General features: G+C 42.0%; 1 protein-coding gene across 1 annotated transcript; it reads right to left on the bottom strand.

Annotated features, from left to right (window-relative positions):
• Positions 1-6,983: 6,983 nt before the first annotated feature.
• Positions 6,984-15,685, bottom strand: si:dkey-110g7.8 (GTPase IMAP family member 8). Its single transcript, XM_062985048.1, has 4 exons — positions 15,643-15,685; positions 12,399-13,115; positions 9,504-10,085; positions 6,984-7,036 (listed from the first exon to the last, which is right to left on the bottom strand). The coding sequence occupies exons 1-4, from the start codon at positions 15,683-15,685 to the stop codon at positions 6,984-6,986; spliced, it is 1,395 nt and encodes a 464-aa protein (XP_062841118.1).
• Between the last annotated feature and the right edge of the window lie 4,386 nt (positions 15,686-20,071).

The following is a 20,071-nucleotide window of genomic DNA, read 5'->3' as shown; positions in this document are numbered from 1 at the left end:
TGAAACTGGTTCAGTGTTGGATTTGCCAAAATGTGGACGCATGAAAACTGTCACTAATGAAGAAACATCAGTGGCTGTCCTAGCTTCATTCAGCAAGAGCCCACAGCGTAGCACTCGCCGCATGTCACTGAGGAGTGGCATCAGTCGAACATCCCTTCGGCGGATATTAGCTACTCACAAATGGCACCCTTACAAACTCCAGCTGCTGCAGCATCTCATCGAGGATGACCCAGATCGGCGCACTGAATTTGCAGAATGGGCAAAACAAAAATTGGAACAGGACCCTCAGTTTACACAGAACATTTTGTTCAGTGATGAGGCAAACTTTTATGTGAATGGTGAAGTTAACAAACAAAACCACCGCTATTGGTCTGACACTAACCCACATTGGATAGATCCCTCCAAGACTGTTGGAACACAAAAATTTATGGTATGGTGTGGTATATGGGATACAAAGATAGTGGGGCCATTCTTCATCAATGGAAACCTCAAAGCCACTGAAAATTTGAAATTGCTACATGATGATGTGTTTCCCTCTTTATGCACTGAAGCTGGCACGTTCCCTGAGTTTTTCCAGCAAGATGGTGCACCACCACATTATGGGTGTCAGGTCCGAGCATTCCTAGATTAACAGTTTCCTGGAAAGTGGATTGGTCGTCGTGGGCCAGTTGAATGGCCCCCAAGGTCTCTCGATCTGACCCCCTTAGACTTTTACCTTTGGGGTCATCTGAAGGCAATTGTCTATGCTGTGAAGATACGAGATGTGCAGCACCTGAAACTACGGATACTGGAAGCCTGTGCTAGCATTTCTTCTGTGGTGTTGCTATCAGTGTGTGAAGAGTGGGAGAAGAGGGTTGCATTGACAATCCAACACAATGGGCAGCACTTTGAACACATTTTATAAGTGGTCAGAAACTTGTAAATAACTCATGAAAGAATAAAGTTACGTTAAAACCAAGCACACCATTGTTTTTCTTGTGAAATTCTCAATAAGTTTGATGTGTCACATGACCCTCTTCCCATTGAAAAAACTAAAGTTGGATCCAAAATGGCCGACTTCAAAATGGCCGCCATGGTCACCACCCATCTTGAAACGTTTTCCCCCTCCCATATACTAATGTGCCACAAACAGGAAGTTAATATCAGGTGTATCCATATAAATGGCCCACCTTGTACATTTCTATTGTTTCAATGGACATCATAATGTACAGGCTACACATGTATATACACTGACTAGGCATAACATTACGACCACTGACAGGGGGTGGCACTTTGGCTAAGTGGGTAGCACTGTCGCCTCACAGCAAGAAGGTCCTGGGTTCGATGTCCTGGGTTCGATCCCCAGGTGGGGCGGTCCGGGTCCATTCTGTATGGAGTTTGCATGTTCTCCCCGTGTCTGCGTGGGTTTACTCCGGATGCTCCGATTTCCTCCTACAGTCCAAAGACATGCAAGTGAGGTAAATTGGAGATACTAAATTGTCCATGACTGTGTTTGATATAACCTTGTGAACTGATGAACCTTGTGTAATGAGTAACTACCGTTTCCTGTCATGAATGTAGCCAAACTGTAAAACATGACGTTAAAATCCTAATAAACAAACAAACGATCACTGACAGGTGAAGTGAATAACACTGATTATCTCTTCATCTCGGCACCTGTTAGTGGGTGGGATATATTAGGCAGCAAGTGAACATTTTATTCTCAAAGTTGATGTGTTAGAAGCAGGAAAAATGGGCAAGCATAAGGATTTGAGTGAGTTTGACAAAGGATTGTGATGGCTAGACGACTGGCTCAGAGCATCTACAAAACTGCAGCTCTTGTGGGGTGTTCCCGGTCTGCAGTGGTCCAAAGAAGGAACAGTGGTAAACCGGCGACAGGGTCATGGACGGCCAAGGCTCCTTGATGCACGTGGGGAGCGAAGGCTGGCCCGTGTGGTCCGATCCAACAGACAAGCTACTGTAGCTCAAATTGCTGAAGAAGTTAATGCTGGTTCTGATAGAAAGGTGTCAGAATACACAGTGCATCACGGTTTGTTGCGTATGGGGCTGCATAGCCGCAGACCAGCCAGGATGCCCATGCTGAAAGCGCCAACAATGGGCTTGTGAGCACCGGAACTGGACCACGGAGCAATGAAAGAAGGTGGCCTGGTCTGATAAATCACGTTTTTTTTACATCACGTGGATGGCCGGGTGTGTGTGTGTTGCTTATCTGGGGAACACATGGCACCAAAATGCACTATAGGAAAAAGGCAAGCTGGCAGAGGGATCCTTTGGATCCTGCCATCCATGTGGATGTTACTTTGACATGTACCACCTACCTAAGCATTGTTGCAGACCATGTACACCCTTTTGTGGAAACGATATTCCCTGACAGCTGTGGCTTCTTTCAGCAGGATAATGCAGGACAATGGACAATTTTGTATCTCTAATTCCCCTCACTTGCACGTCTTTGGACCGTGGGAGGAAACGGGAACACCCGGAGTAAACCCACGCAGACATGGGGAGAGCATGCAAACTTCACACAGAAAGGACCCAGACCACCCCACCTGGGGATTGAACCCAGGACCTTCTTGCTGTGAGGCAACAGTGCTACCCACTTAGCCACTGGGCTGCCCATGCAATATTGTGTAATCTAATGAAATGAGGAACCATATCAAATAGATTTCCATCTGATATCAGGATGATGGCAAAATCTTGATGTACAATCGTTTTGAACTGAACAAATTGAATGTGGGTGCGAAGGTTAATTAACCAAATCAAAAGATAGAAAAACGCATTTAAAACATTGTTTTAAAAACTAATAATGCCTGACAGTGAATAAGAGCACAGTTACATTACAGACAAGCTTTAGGAATATAATACAAAATTGTTTAATGTGCAGAAAACGTTATTCTCATTCATATTTAACATGCAAACGTGCAGTAGCAAAAATGTCGTGTATATCTGTTGTTTGTTTTGTTTTTTTTGACTGGCTAATATACACACATTGTCCATTTTATCGGCTTCACTTATAGAAGAACTTTGTAGTTCTACAATTACTGACTGTAGTCCATCTGTTTCCATCTGTTGTTAGCCCCTTTTCATGCTATTCCTCAATGGTCAGGACTCTCCCAGGACCACCACAGATGATGAAGTTTTTAAACACCTTCATGAGAATTCTGGACTGAGAACCAAACCAAAAATATATGCAGCCAACAGCACCCCGTGGGCAGCGTCCGATCCACTCGTACCAGCACAACACACAATAACAAACCACCACCATGTCATTGTCACTGCAGTGCTGAGAATGATCCACCACCTAAATAATACCTGCTCTGTGGTGGTCCTGTGGGGGTCCTGACCATTGAAGAACAGGGTACCAGCAGGCTAAAAAAAGTATATAGAGAAACAGATGGACTACAGCCAGTAATTGTAGAACTACAAAGAGCTTCTATATGGTAAGTGAAGCTGATAAAATGGACAGTGAGTGTAGAAACAAGGAGGTGGTTTTAATGTCATGGTTGATCAGTGTATACTTTTGTTGAAAAAAAGCATTCCAAAAAGAAATTAATAGTCAAATTGAGTTTAGCTAACAGGTCACAACAGTCTTTCCCCTTAGCTATAAGACAGCTTTAAAATCAACACTACAAAATGTATAGCTTTTTAAATTTGTGCAATTAAGATTACTATTAAACATAGATGCATGTTTTGAAGGTATGTTATATTTAATGTATTTAAGTATTAATATTCTATATGCTTAAACTCCAGGAAAATAAATATTTTGACAGACATTAAGACAATTAAGTCCATCTGTTATTAATACACGGTATAGCCACAAGTGCAAGTGCAAAAGTACAGTGGTGTTCAAAAAAATAGCAGTCCAACACCATTAACCTGATAAATCACTGTTTTTAGTAGAAATGCTATTTCTACATAGCAAAAAATTTACTTGAAAGTGTAGTAAGAGTAATGAAAACAAAACAAACCCAACAATTAACACATGCATGCCGCTCATTCTGAGTAATTGAAGCATTGATTGAAAGGGGGTTGTTCAAAATAATAGCAGTGAGGAGTTCAATTGGTGAAGTCATTCATTCTGCAGAAGAACGGGTGTCAATTTTGGCCCTTATTTAAGGTAGGAGGGGGGCAAATGTTGCACAGGTTGGTCATAGCACATTTCCTTTTGAAATACTGGGTAAAATGGGTTGTTCCAGACATTGATCTGATGAACAGCGTACTTTAAAAAGTTGATTGTAGAGGGAAAAAACATACAGAGAAGTGCAGCAAATTATTGGCTGCTCAGCTAAAATGATCTCAAATGCCTTAAAGTGACAACCAAAACCTGAAAGATGAGGAAGGAAGTGTGGAACTGCTGTTCAATTGGATCGAAGAATAGCCAAAATAGCAAATACTCAGTCAATGATCACCTCCAGAAAGATCAAGGAACATCTGAAGTTACCAGTGAGTACAGAAGATGATTAAATGAAGCCAATTTACCAGCAAGAACTCCTTGCAAAGTCCCGTTGTTAAGAAAAAGACATGACCTGAATGGGCTAACATTTGCCAAGGAACACATTGACTGGTCCAAAGAGAAATGGCTCAACATTTTGTGGACTGGTGAAAGCAAAATTGTTCTTTTTGGGTCTAGTGGCCGTAGACAGTATGTCAGACGACCCTTGAGCACTGAATTTAAGCCAAAGTACACTGTGAAGACAGTAAAGCATGGTGGTACAAAATGATGATATGAGGATGTTTTTCATACCATGGTGTTATGTCTATTTATCACATACGAGGGATCATGGATCAGTTTAAATATATCAGAATACTTGAGGAGATCATGTTGCCCTATGTTGAAGAAGAAATGTCCTTAAAATGGGTGTTTCAACATGACAATGACCCAAAACATCTTGGTTACAGACAAACAAGATTGAGGTAATAGAGTGGCCAGCCCAATTCCCTGACTTCAATCCCATAGAGAACTTGTGGGCTGATATCTGAAGCGTGTTTTTTTGAGGCAAAACCCAAAATTGCAGAAGAACTGTGGTATGTCGTCTAATCATCCTGGACTGGAATACCTGTTCAGAGGTGCCAGAAGTTGGTCGATTCCATGCAACACAGATCTCGGAAACAATTGTTCTGCCACTAAATATTAGTTCAGTCATTTAAGTGAAGTGAAACCTTAAACATTTTTTTCAGCTTATAGATACATTTTTTGAGTTTTTAAAGAAAAATGCTGACACTGCTATTTTTTTGAACAACCTAATATAAATTTTTCTTAACTTTCTGTAAAGGATTAACACAAAATGGCTAAATTTTGTTAATGTTTTGAATTAGAATTGAAAGTGTAGTATTTTCAGTGCATTTGCATTTATGGAAATAAAAGTTATTATAATGATTTTGTGCTTTATTCACTTTTTTTAAATCACTGCTATTTTTTTGAACACCACTGTATGTGGACAGCGACCTTCTGATTACTAGTCCAGTATCTTAACCACTAGGCTACAGCTTGCCTATAGGTTATATAAAATCAGTTATGACAAGCATCCACCGATCCAGCGTTGTGTCAATAATTTGGGAAAAGGGTCTTTCGTGTTGCAGTATCAGTTCCCTGTTCCTAAAGTAAGGTCCTTAAAGGTGTGGTTTGAAATGTACAGGCACTCCAGTGGCCTGCACTGAGCCTTGCCCTCAAACTTAATAACATCTTTAAGGTAAATTGAAATTATGATTGACAGACAGGCCTTTTCATCTAACCTCAGATTCTGACTCCAAATGCTCTTTTGATTGAAAAAGAGCCAACAGAGGGCCAACAATCTCACAGTCTGGTGTCCACATACTTCTGGTGTCATGTATCTTAATGAGCCATCCAACTATAGTACAGTGGTAACTTGAAATGCAACGTTAATTGGTTCTGGGAGTGGCGTTGAGTTTAAAAAGCGTTGAGTTTTAAGGTATTTTTTCCAATAAGGATGTGTTCCAAGGTCCCGTGAAGCTGCATATATATATTTCTCCCCCCCCCCCCCCCCCCCCCAATCTAGTCGTGTCCAATTACCCTGATTGCGTCCTCTATACTGATTCAACCCTTCACCGCAGACTGAGGCACCCCCTCCGGCACGTACAGTCAATACAGACTGCATTTTTCACCTGCACAAGTCGAGTTCATACACTTGACGGGCACTGTGTATGGAGGGCCACACCCCCATCAGCATTATTCCTCAGCCCTGTGCAGGCGCCATCAGTCAGCCAGCAGGGGCCGCAGTTGCACCAGTTATGATGACCTATGATCCGACTTTCTTACCCTCTAACCCTGAACAACAGCCAATCGTTGTTCATGCTGCCGCCCAGCCCAGTCGGAAAGCCAGAGCTGAGATTCAATACGATGTATTCGAAACCCCAAGCGTACTTTACCGCTGCGCCACCTGAGCGGCTGAAACTGCATATATTTAATTATGAGAACATTATATTATATGTACGTATTATAATTCTATATTCTATTACCTACAATTTTTTCCTGTTGTTTACAATCACCATACCAAATTTTTAGCTTCTAACTAATTCTGACAGAGTAAAAAGAGTCCATGTTGGTCTCCAAAGGTCTACAAAGCTTTCCAACCCAAAAAACCCAGATTATTTTGCAGAAGAAATATGTAAGATGAATTATTTGTACTTAATAGTGTAATTATTCAATACATTTGTGCCTTTTTGGCTCTAAAGCTCTGTCAGACTCTGTCCATACACATGAAATTGACCCTTTCCTTATTTCTTCACTAGACAGGCGTCGAGATTCAGAAATGTCAAGTTTAGGGGATGTCGATTTACAAGGTACAACTGTAGTTTTACTTTTTCTCCTTTGCATTACTGCACCAAATGTCGGCAATACTGGGCACTAGTATGTTAGTCATGCTAACTGCTTATACTGTAAAACAACTGCAACCAAAATCTGAATATAGACTGTTGAGTGTTTTCTTCATAATTGTGCAAGTGGTTTAAGTTTGTGCGAGGACTCTTCACTGCAGAGCACAGAGCTCACATGATGTTTCATCATCTTGCTCTTCATTCACTGCAAAAAAATAAAGACAAATACTACGATGATTGCGGTATGTGTTTGAAATCAAACTCTTGTATAGAGTAAATACATTAGTACATTAAATACATTAGTATTCCACAGATAGGTAGGATTATTAGCCTTCCTTCAAGCAACGGTAATGAGTAGTCAAAGGTAACATTACACATTTGTGAGTGAAGGTGTTACATTGTTTAAAAACAATTTACCTCAATGAAAGATCAGAAGGGATTTGCATATTTCTCCCTCTACAGTGCATAATATCATTAAACGATTCAAGGAATCTGGAGGAATTTCAGTGCATAAAGGCCTAGGGCGCAAGCTTAAGCTAAACGCTTGTGATCTTTGATCCCTCAGACGGCACTGCATCAAGAACCGCCACTCAACAATAGCTAATATAACCACATGGGTGAGGGATTACTTTGGCAAACCTTTGTCAAGCACTACAATACAGAGTTACATGCACAAATGTCACTTAAAACTTTACTGTGCAAAAACGAAGCCTTATGTTAACCATGTCCAGAAGCGGCATCAACTTCTCTGGGCTCGGAGGCATCTAGGATGGACCATCACACAGTGGAAACGTGTATTGTGATCAGATGAATCAGCATTCCAGGTCTTTTTTGGAAAAAATGCACACCATGTGCTTCTGACCAAAGATGAGAAGAACCATCCAGACTGTAATCAGCAACAAGTCTAAAAGCCAGGATCTGTCATGGTATGGGGCTGTGTCAGTGCCCTTGGCAAAGGTCATTAACACTTCTGCGATGGCAGTATTAATGCAGAAAAGTACATTGAGATCTTACAGCAACATATGCTGCCTTCAAGATGTCATCTTTTCCAAGACAATGAAAAACCACATGCTGCACACATTACATTAAGTGCTAAATGCTTTACTGTCCCAACTTTTTTTGGAATGTGTTGCAGGCCTGAAATGCAGGAATGGATGTTTATTAATAAATGAAATTAAGTTGACCGAACAAAACATGAAATATGAAATAAAGAATTAAATAAAAGTCAAAGTTAATGTAAGAAATTCTGTGTTTTTTTATTATTTGCATTTTCCATGCTGTCTCAACTTTTTCTAATTTGGGGTTGTAGTGTTTGTCCAATAAACAGAACTTTGGAATGGAACACCACTTTGAAATGTTGCCATTTCTTTTCACCACACTTAAAAGACGTTTTGGCACTGAGGATATCAAGTGATTTAGTGTTTTAGCTTTTATTTTGTCTCATTCTTCCTGCAAACACGTCTTAAGATATACAACAGTACGGGGTCGTCATTGTCACATTTCTCGTTTCAAAATTGTCCACACATTCTCTTTTAGGAACAGGTCAGGACTGCAGGCAGGCCAGTCCAGTAGCCGTACCCTTTTCTTCCGCAGCCATGGATGTCCCTGGAAAAGATGACGCCTTGAAGGCAGCATATGTTGCTCTAAGATCTCAGTGTACTTTTCTGCATTAATGCTGCCATCACAGAAGTGTTAATGACCTTTGCCAAGGGCACTGACACAGCCTCATACCATGACAGACCCTGGCTTTTGGACTTGTTGCTGATAACAGTCTGGATGGGTCTTTTCCCTTCCAATCTTTCTTTGAGGTACATTGTTTTTAAACATTTCAATCATTTTCTCACGCATTTGTTGACAAACTGGAGATTCTCTGGCCATCTTTGCTCATCAAAGACTCAGCCTTTCCTGGATGCTGCTTTTGTACCAAACTATGATTACAATCACCTTTGTAGCTCTACAATTTACTGACTGTCTATCTGTTTCTCTGCATGCTTTGTTAGCCCCCTTTCATGCTATTCCTCAATGGTCAGGACTCTCCCAGGACCACTACAGAGCAGGTATTATTTAGGTGGTGGATCATTTTCTGCAATGCAGTGACACTGACATGGTGGTGGTGTGTTAGTGTGTGTTGTGCTGGTATGAGTTGATCAGACACAGCAGCGCTGATGGAGTTTTTAAACACCTTACTGTCACTGCTGAACTGAGAATAGTCCACCAACCAAAAATATCCAGCCAACAGCACCCCGTAGGCAGCGTCCTGTGACCACTGATGAAGGTCTACAAGATGACCAACTCAAACAGCAGCAATAGATGAGTGATCGTCTCTGACTTTACATCTACAAGGTGGACCAACTAGGTAGGAGTGTCTAATAGAGTGGACAATGAGTGGACACAGTATTTAAAAACTCCAGCAGCGCTGCTGTGTCTGATCCACTCATACCAGCACAACACACACTAACACACCACACTACTCTGTGGTGGTCCTGACCATTGAGAACTGATTTAACATAACAGTGCCTCATAACTATGAGCCAATCAATAGGTGGGGGTGAATTTTAAAACTTTTCCCCTTTTACCTTTGATCTTTTAAGATCTATTAGTAATATTTAACTTTGCAAAAAATAATAAAAAAGCATAAGCCAGGTGTTGGTTACGAATACAGAAATACTCACATTTAACAGGTAAAAATGGTTCTTCCTCATTTTGTGCCACCATTTCCTCCACTTTAAGCAGAAGTTCAGCCACCTGTTCCTGGCCTCTGCCTGCTTTGGTGCTGTCGAGCACATGGTAGTAGTTATAGCAGCGCTCCACAAGACTCAGCAAGTGCCCGCCATCCTTTTGGATCTGGTCCTCGATTGGTTTACAGCCCAGCCAGTCGCCGCAGGAAAATAGCACCATAGTGTGGAGATACACGTCCTCCCCAAACATCTTCAGGTGGTTTTCGAGAGTCCGCCTCTTTCTGGATGATAGTGTTGAAATGACAGGAATGACCAACAGCAGGACGTGTGGGCCGGGATGAAGCAGTTTCGCCCCTTGTTTGATTTCCTTCTTAATGGAGTAAGGCGTGCGGCGGACGGAGAACCAGTCCCAGCCCGGAGTGTCCACAACCGTAACGCGCCACCCACTCACGTGAGCTTGGCGCCGCGAGGACGTTTTCGTGAGGCAGCTTGATTCGAATTTGCGCCCCCCCAGGATCATGTTTCCTGCTGAACTCTTACCTGCACCCTGCCATCCCACTAATAACATCCGCAGCTCTGAGAGAACCAGACAAAGAAAAGATGAGAAATATAGTTAAAACTAATGAAAGCATAATGGTACACTAGGGATGTAATGATACACTCTACCAACGATGCGATGCGATTCACGATACTGAGTTCACAATACGATTTTTTCCCAATTTTTTAAACAAAATGAAATTTAAGACAAATTATGACAAAGTTTCCTTTCATTATTTCTCTTTAAAAAATAAAATAAAATACTGTATTTGTGCTTATCTTTTATTTATCTAAATAATTAATGTCCTTTTATTTCTGAGGTAGGTACAAACTATGCAAAACAATGCTGCACATTTCCTTTTTTGTGTGAAAAACTGAAATTTAAAACAAATCCCACATTAAATAAATAAATAAATAATACAAATAAAGAAAGTATCCTCACATAAATAAATCTGGCTGGAAAATTCTGAACCTGGCAACCCTGTAGTGACGTCAACCAGGTGAGGTGAATAGTGCCAGTGCCCTCTGTTTAAAGTGAATATCGATTCATTATACATGTAAACTGATTTGAATCTTTACACATGTGAATCGATTTTTAACTGTCTTGTGGTGCATCGTTACATCCCTTTGGTACACTATTAATAAATTATGACCTAAAGTGTTTGGACACCCCCTAATTATTAAGTTATTTTAGACACACAAATTAAAAGCCAATTATATAAATTAACCTTTTTTGTGCAAGATTCTTCCCTGTTCCTATATGACTGTGCCCCTGTGTTGTATAAAAATATTAGTAACATGCACAAAGTCCCAACCTCATACCCACTGAACACTTTTGGTATGGACCAGCACATCAATTTTCAACATTCTTCGGACAATAGGTGGAAAACACCCCAGGCAGGTCACCAGTCCATTACAGGGCAAACACAAACACACATTCACACCTAGGGTAAATTAGTATCTTCAATTAACCCGACTGCATGTATCTGGACCGTGGGGGGAAACCAGAGCTTGTGGCGAAAACCCACATGGACTCCACAGAAAGGACCAGGAGTGCTCCACCTGGAAATCAAACCCAGGACCTTCTTGCTGTGAGATGACAGTGCTACCCACTGAGCCATCATGCCACTGGTAGTGGACGGGTTAGGGGCAATTTCATGTTAACAGACTGGGTACAAATGCATCAAGGAGCTTTTGGTGGGTTTGGAATGGGATGTCCAACAAGCTCATAGTCAGGTGTTCACATACTTTTGGTCATGTAGTTTAACTAGCTATGTTAAACTACTCAAAATTCACCAGTTTAACTCTTTTTAATGTCAAACAGTCATGGACAGTTTTGTATCATGTCTTTGGGCTGTGGGAGGAAACCAGAGCTCCCGGAGGAAACCCACACAGACACGAGGAGAACATGCGAACTCCACACAGAAAGGATCCGGAGTGCTCCACCTGGAAATTAAACCCAGGACCTTCTTGCTGTGAGCCACCTGAATTGTGATGTAATTACCTCAAAGTCAAGTTTTATCCGATTCACTGAGTGAAATGTGTGAAACACCCTGTTGCCAGTCAATTACAGGGCAAACGCAAACACACACACACACACACACACACAGGACAATTTTAGTATCTTCAATTAACTTGACTGCATGTATTTGGACTCTGGTAGGAAACCCACACAGACATGGGGAGAACATGCAAACTCCACACAAAAAGGACCCGGACTGCTTCACCTAGGAATTAAACCTAGGACCCTCTTGCTGTGAGGCGACAGTGCTACCTGTTGTGAGGGCAAGATAAATTACTTCTTGATGCCTCACAGACTGTGTACGAATGAATCAAGGAGCTTTTGGGGGGTTTGGAATGGGATGTCCAACAAGCTCATAGTCAGGTGTTCACATACTTTTGGTCATGTAGTGTAAGTCTAGTTTCCTTATATTCATTCATTCCTTCATAGTCTGTTTTATCCGATTCACTGAGTGAAATGTATGAAACACCCTGTCGCCAGTCCATTACAGGGCAAAGACACACACACACACACACACACACAGAGGACAATTTTAGTATCTTCAATTAACCTGACTGCATGTCTTTGAACTCTGGTAGGAAACCCACGCAGACACAGAAAGAACATGCAAACACCACACAGAAAGGACCCGGACTGCTCCACCTGTGAATTAAACCTAGGACCCTCTTGCTGTGAGGCGACAGTGCTACCCACCGAGCCACTGTGCCACCCAGTTTCCTTATGTTGTGTTTCATTTTATGTGGTTTATCTGTGATTTAACAATTATTTCTGAGTAGGTACAACATAATGACGACCCCTTAATAAAAAAAGTCAGAATTGTATGAACCCACCTCTCGGGGGTGATCGAAACATTGCTGAAGTCATCCCAACATTGACTGTGAGTCCTCCATTGGGCCTATTTCCTTGCGAAATCCTTTCGGACACGGATATCTGAATGCTGTCATTGATTGCAAAGAAATATCCCTTATTGTCCTGCACCATCTCTTCCACCTTTTCTAGCAGTTCACTAACCTGAGAGCTGTTGTCTGTGCACGTGTTGTTTAAAACATGGTACCGGTTCCTGCACCTCTCCACCAGCCTCTGGAGGGCAGTTCCTTCCTCTGTGATAAACTCCTCCACGCTGTTTCCCCAGAGCTTGTCTGCCCTGGTGAACAACACTACAGTGAATTTCCATACGTCTGTCCCAGCTGCTTCAAGACGCTCTACGATGCCCCGACTGTGGCGTTCGGTGAACGGCTCTCCTATAGGCACGGCCAGCAGCACGGCGTGCAGGCCGGGATAACACAAGTTCTTGATGAGTGCTGCGGTAGAGCTCTGGCTGTCCAGGTTCTCTGGTGCTGGGTCTACCGAGTTCAGATTCCATCCCGGTGTGTCTACGAGGAGGAGAAGCTTGCCGCCTAATGTCTTGGTGCAGAGAATTGGCTCTTTTGTTGTCTGCAAGGTCTGAAGTTGATCTTGGCCAGTGATGGTGATGCAGGATGAGGTCTTGCCTGAGCCAGAATAACCCAGCAAGAGGAGATGCAATTTTGGCAAACAGGATGACTCTACTAAGACAGTGAGAAACAAAGGCAGTAAGGTTCAAATCTGGAAGCAAGTTAAGACTGTTTAGGTCAAGTGTGGCCAGAATTCACACCACATTTGGCAATGCAATTTATAGTTCATAAAAGATCATGTAAAGATTAAAAGTCATTTTAAGTTTAGGTGTTTCTTCACCCAGTCGTTGCATTTATAAATGCAAGTTAAGAGTAGGAAATGCTGAAGCCATATATCAACAACATCCAGGAACGCCACCATCTTTTCTAGGAGTCAGAGATGGGGTCCAAATTGCACGTAAGTCGCACACACAGCGACTTCAGACTTGACTCGAACTTGTTTCAAATGACTCGACTCGTGACTCGCAAAAAATGACTTGTGGAGAACAAAAGTCAGCAACATTAGTTATGTGTGACAATTATATATATATATATATATATATACAGTGTATCACAAAAGTGAGTACACCCCTCACATTTCTGCAGATATTTAAGTATATCTTTTCATGGGACAACACTGACAAAATGACACTTTGACACAATGAAAAGTAGTCTGTGTGCAGCTTATATAACAGTGTAAATTTATTCTTCCCTCAAAATAACTCAATATACAGCCATTAATGTCTAAACCACCGGCAACAAAAGTGAGTACACCCCTAAGAGACTACACCCCTAAATGTCCAAATTGAGCACTGCTTGTCATTTTCCCTCCAAAATGTCATGTGATTTGTTAGTGTTACTAGGTCTCAGGTGTGCATAGGGAGCAGGTGTGTTCAATTTAGTAGTACAGCGCTCACACTCTCTCATACTGGTCACTGAAAGTTCCAACATGGCACCTCATGGCAAAGAACTCTCTGAGGATCTTAAAAGACGAATTGTTGCGCTACATGAAGATGGCCAAGGCTACAAGAAGATTGCCAACACCCTGAAACTGAGCTGCAGCACAGTGGCCAAGATCATCCAGCGTTTTAAAAGAGCAGGGTCCACTCAGAACAGACCTCGCGTTGGTCGTCCAAAGAAGCTGAGTGCACGTGCTCAGCGTCACATCCAACTGCTGTCTTTGAAAGATAGGCGCAGGAGTGCTGTCAGCATTGCTGCAGAGATTGAAAAGGTGGGGGGTCAGCCTGTCAGTGCTCAGACCATACGCCGCACACTACATCAAATTGGTCTGCATGGCTGTCACCCCAGAAGGAAGCCTCTTCTGAAGTCTCTACACAAGAAAGCCCGCAAACAGTTTGCTGAAGACATGTCAACAAAGGACTGGAATGGATTACTGGAACCATGTACTATGGTCTGATGAGACCAAGATTAATTTGTTTGGTTCAGATGGTCTCAAGCATGTGTGGCGGCAATCAGGTGAGGAGTACAAAGATAAGTGTGTCATGCCTACAGTCAAGCATGGTGGTGGGAATGCCATGGTCTGGGGATGCATGAGTGCAGCAGGTGTTGGGGAGTTACATTTCATTGAGGGACACATGAACTCCAATATGTACTGTGAAATACTGAGCAGAGCATGATCCCCTACCTCCAGAAACTGGGTCGCAGGGCAGTGTTCCAGCATGATAATGACTCCAAACACACCTCTAAGACGACCACTGCTTTATTGAAGAGGCTGAGGGTAAAGGTGATGGACTGGCCAAGCATGTCTCCAGACCTAAACCCAATAGAACATCTTTGGGGCATCCTCAAGCGGAAGGTGGAGGAGCGCAAAGTCTCGAATATCCGCCAGCTCCGTGATATCGTCATGGAGGAGTGAAAAAGCATTCCAGTGGCAACCTGTGAAGCTCTGGTAAACTCCATGCCCAGGAGAGTTAAGGCAGTTCTGGGAAATAATGGTGGCCACACAAAATATTGACACTTCAGGAACTTTCACTAAGGGGTGTACTCACTTTTGTTGCCGGTGGTTTAGACATTAATGGCTGTATATTGAGTTATTTTGAGGGAAGAATAAATTTACACTGTTATATAAGCTGCACACAGACTACTTTTCATTGTGTCAAAGTGTCATTTTGTCAGTGTTGTCCCATGAAAAGATATACTTAAATATCTGCAGAAATGTGAGGGGTGTACTCACTTTTGTGATACACTGTATATATATATATATATATATATATATATATATATATATATATATATATATATCAGCCATAACATTAAAACCACCTCCTTGTTTCTACACTCACTGTCCATTTTATCAGCTCCACTTACCATATAGAAGCACTTTGTAGTTCTACAACTACTGACTGTAGTCCATCTGTTCCTCTGCATGCTTTGTTAACCCCCTTGCATGCTTTGTTAGCCCCAATACAGAGCAGGTATTATTTAGGTGCTGGATCATTCTCAGTGACACCATCTCACACTGACATGGTGCTTGCTAATCTGTTGTTGTTTTTTATCTGAACTTACATTTTATTTCTTTATTTCTACGCTACATTTCCAATATATTATATTGACTCGTGACTTGACTCGGACTCTAGCCTAAAGACTCATGACTTGACTCGGACTCTAGCCTAAAGACTTGTGACTTGACTTGGACTCTAGCCTAAAGACTCGGACTCGTATTTGGTCACCTGAGCCTGGCCCATCTGGAGAATAAGAACAGTTTACCCTGCTGTTTACCCTGATGACACATGACTGCTGTGCCAAATTCAACTCGAACCACATCACAAAGTTCGCAGACGGCACAACAGTGGTGGGCCTTATCAGCAACGACGACGACTCGGCCTACAGAGAGGAAGTGAACCAATTCGTTGTCTGGTGTGATAATAACAACTTGTCACTGAATGTGAACAAAACAAAGGAAATCACTGTTGACTTCAGGAGGAAAAACCCATGGTACATGCCCCGCTTACAATCCATGGAAACACTGTGGAGTCAGTCAAAAGCACCAAGTTTCTGGGGGTGCATCTCACAGATTACCTGACCTGAATTTTACCAGTCACAATGCAACCAAGATAGTTAGTGACCCCACAGACCCGGCCTATGGACTGTTCAGCCTCTTGCCCTCCGGCAAACGCTACCGCAGCACGCGATGCAGGACTGCCAGACTACTCAACTCCCTGTAATAAACACACACCATACCTGGTCACACTTACAGACTGTCTAAACTGTCTACCTACATCATGCTGCTACTTTTTTATTCTGTGCAATAACTCACGTATTTAACACCAGGCATTTTATTTTATTTATTACATCACTGGTGGCATTTTTACAGAAACACTGTGCAATAACAATTACAACACCACTGCTAATTATGTGCAATATATATACAGTGTATCACAAAAGTGAATACACCCCTCACATTTCTGCAAATATTTTATTATACAGTAGTGTTAAAAAAAATAGCAGTGATTTTTAAAAAAGTGAATAAAGCACAAAATCATTATAATAACTTTTATTTCCATAAATGCAAATGCACTGAAAATACTACACTTTTAATTCTAAATCAAAACATTAACAACATTTAGCCAGTTTGTGTTAATCCTTTACAGAAAGTTAAGAAAAATGAATATTAGGCTGTTCAAAAAAATAGCAGTGCCAGCATTTTTCTTTAAAAACTCAAAAAATTTATCTATAAACTGAAAATGTTTGAGGTTTCACTTTACTTTAAATTACTGAACTAATATTTAGTGGCATAACAATTGTTTCCAAGATCTGTGTTGCATGGAGTCGACCAACTTCTGGCACCTCTGAACAGGTATTCCAGTCCAGGATGATTAGACTACATTCCACAGTTCTTCTGCAATTTTGGGTTTTGCCTCAAAAAAACGCGTTTCAGACGTCAGCCCACAAGTTCTCTCTGGGATTGAAGTCAGGGGATTGAACTGGTCACTCTATTACCTCAATCTTGTTTGTCTGTAACCAAGATGTTTTGGGTCATTGTCATGTTAAAACACCTATTTTAAGGGCATTTCTTCTTCGACATAGGGCAACATGATCTCCTCAAGTATTCTGATTTAAACTGATCCATGATCCATCGTATGTGATAAATAGACGTAACACCATGGTATGAAAAACATCCTCATATCATCATTTTGTACCACCATGCTTTACTGTCTTCACAGTGAACTTTGGCTTGAATTCAGTGCTCGAGGGTCATCTGACATACTGTCTATGGCCACTAGTCCCAAAAAGAACAATTTTGCCTTTACCAGTCCACAAAATGTTGAGCCATTTCTCTTTGGACCAGTCAATGTGTTTTTTGGGAAATTTGAACCCATTCAGGACATGTCTTTTTCTTAACAACGGGACTTTGCAGGAGTTCTTGCTGGTAAATTGGCTTCACTTAATCATCTTCTGTACTCACTGGGAACTTCAGATGTTTCTTGATCTTTCTGGAGGTGATCATTGGCTGAGTATTTGCCATTCTGGCTATTCTTTGATCCATTCAAACAGCAGTTCCATGCTTCCTTCTGCGTCTTTCAGGTTTTGGTTGTCACTTTAAGGCATTTGAGATTATTTTAGCTGAGCAGCCTATCATTTGCTGCACTTCTCTGTATGTTTTTTCCCTCTAAAATCAACTTTTTAATCAAAGTACGCTGTTCATCAGAACAATGCCTGGAACAACCCATTTTACCCAGTATTTCAGAAGGAAATGCGCTCTGACCAACCTGTGCAACATTTGCCACCCTCCTACCTTAAATAAGGGCCAAAATTTACACCCGTTCTTCTGCAGAATGAATGACTTCACCAATTGAACTCCTCACTGCTATTATTTTGAACAACCCCTTTCAATCAATGCTTCGATTACTCAGAATGAACGGCATGCATGTCCTAATTGTTGGGTTTGTTTTGTTTTCAATACTCTACTACACTTTCAAGTAAATTTTTTGCTATGTAGAAATAGCATTTCTACTAAAAACTTTGATTTATCAAGTTAATGGTATTGGACTGCTATTTTTTTGAACACCACTGGATCTTTTCATGGGACAACACTATAGAAATAAAACTTGGATATAACTTAGAGTAGTCAGTGTACAGCTTGTATAGCAGTGTAGATTTACTGTCTTCTGAAAATAACTCAAAACACAGCCATTAATGTCTAAATAGCTGGCAACATAAGTGAGTACACCCCACAGTGAACATGTCCAAATTGTGCCCAAAGTGTCAATATTTTGTGTGACCACCATTATTATCCAGCACTGCCCTAACCCTCCTGGGCATGGAATTCACCAGAGCTGCACAGGTTGCTACTGGAATCCTCTTCCACTCCTCCATGATGACATCACGGAGCTGGTGGATGTTAGACACCTTGAACTCCTCCACCTTCCACTTGAGGATGCGCCACAGGTGCTCAATTGGGTTTAGTCCATCACCTTTACCTTCAGCTTCCTCAGCAAGGCAGTTGTCATCTTGGAGGTTGTGTTCGGGGTCGTTATCCTGTTGGAAAACTGCCATGAGGCCCAGTTTTCGAAGGGAGGGGATCATGCTCTGTTTCAGAATGTCACAGTACATGTTGGAATTCATGTTTCCCTCAATGAACTGCAGCTCCCCAGTGCCAGCAACACTCATGCAGCCCAAGACCATGATGCTACCACCACCATGCTTGACTGTAGGCAAGATACAGTTGTCTTGGTACTTCTCACCAGGGCGCCGCCACACATGCTGGACACCATCTGAGCCAAACAAGTTTATCTTGGTCTCGTCAGACCACAGGGCATTCCAGTAATCCATGTTCTTGGACTGCTTGTCTTCAGCAAACTGTTTGCGGGCTTTCTTGTGCGTCAGCTTCCTTCTGGGATGACGACCATGCAGACCGAGTTGATGCAGTGTGCGGCGTATGGTCTGAGCACTGACAGGCTGACCTCCCACGTCTTCAACCTCTGCAGCAATGCTGGCAGCACTCGTGTCTATTTTTTAAAGCCAAGCTCTGGATATGACGCCGAACACGTGGACTCAACTTCTTTGGTCGACCCTGGCGAAGCCTGTTCCGAGTGGAACCTGTCCTGGAAAACCGCTGTATGACCTTGGCCACCATGCTGTAGTTCAGTTTCAGGGTGTTAGCAATCTTCTTACAGCCCAGGCCATCTTTGTGGAGAGCAACAATTCTATTTCTCACATCCTCAGAGAGTTATTTGCCATGAGGTGCCATGTTGAATATCCAGTGGCCAGTATGAGAGAATTGTACCCAAAACACCAAATTTAACAGCCCTGCTCCCCATTTACACCTGGGACCTTGACACATGACACCAGGGAGGGACAACGACACATTTGGGCACAATTTGGACATGTTCACTGTGGGGTGTACTCACTTATGTTGCCAGCTATTTAGACATTAATGGCTGTGTGTTGAGTTATTTTCAGAAGACAGTAAATCTACACTGCTATACAAGCTGTACACTGACTACTCTAAGTTATATCCAAGTTTCATGTCTATAGTTTTGTCCCATGAAAAGATATAATGAAATATTTGCAGAAATGTGAGGGGTGTACTCACTTTTGTGATACACTGTATATATATATATACACTGAAAGGCCATAACATTAAAACCACCTCCTTGTTTCTACACTCACTGTCCATTTAGCATATAAGCTCCGCTTAGCATATAGGAGCAATTTGTAGTTCTACAATTACTGACTGTTATTCATCTGTTTCTCTGCATGCTTTGTTAGCCCCCTTTCATGCTGTTCTTCAATGGTCAGGACCCCCACAGAGCAGGTATTATTTTGGTGGTGGATGATCTCAGCACTGCAGTGACACTGACATGGTGGTGGTGTGTTAGTGTGTGTTGTGCTGGTATGAGTGGATAACACACCGCAATGCTGATGGAGTTTTTTAATACCTCACTGTCACTGCTGGACTGAGAATAAACCACCAACTAACAATATCCAGGCAACAGCGCCCTGCTGCAGATGAGCGATCGTCTCTGACATCTACAAGGTGGACCAACTAGGTAGGAGTGTCTAATAGAGTGGACAGTGATTGGACACGGTATTTAAAAATTCCATCAGCGCTGCTGTGTCTGATCGAC

The sequence above is a fragment of the Trichomycterus rosablanca genome, chromosome 22 (assembly GCF_030014385.1).
Source record: "Trichomycterus rosablanca isolate fTriRos1 chromosome 22, fTriRos1.hap1, whole genome shotgun sequence".
NCBI lineage: Eukaryota > Metazoa > Chordata > Actinopteri > Siluriformes > Trichomycteridae > Trichomycterus > Trichomycterus rosablanca.
This window is presented reverse-complemented; position numbering and strand designations above follow the sequence as displayed.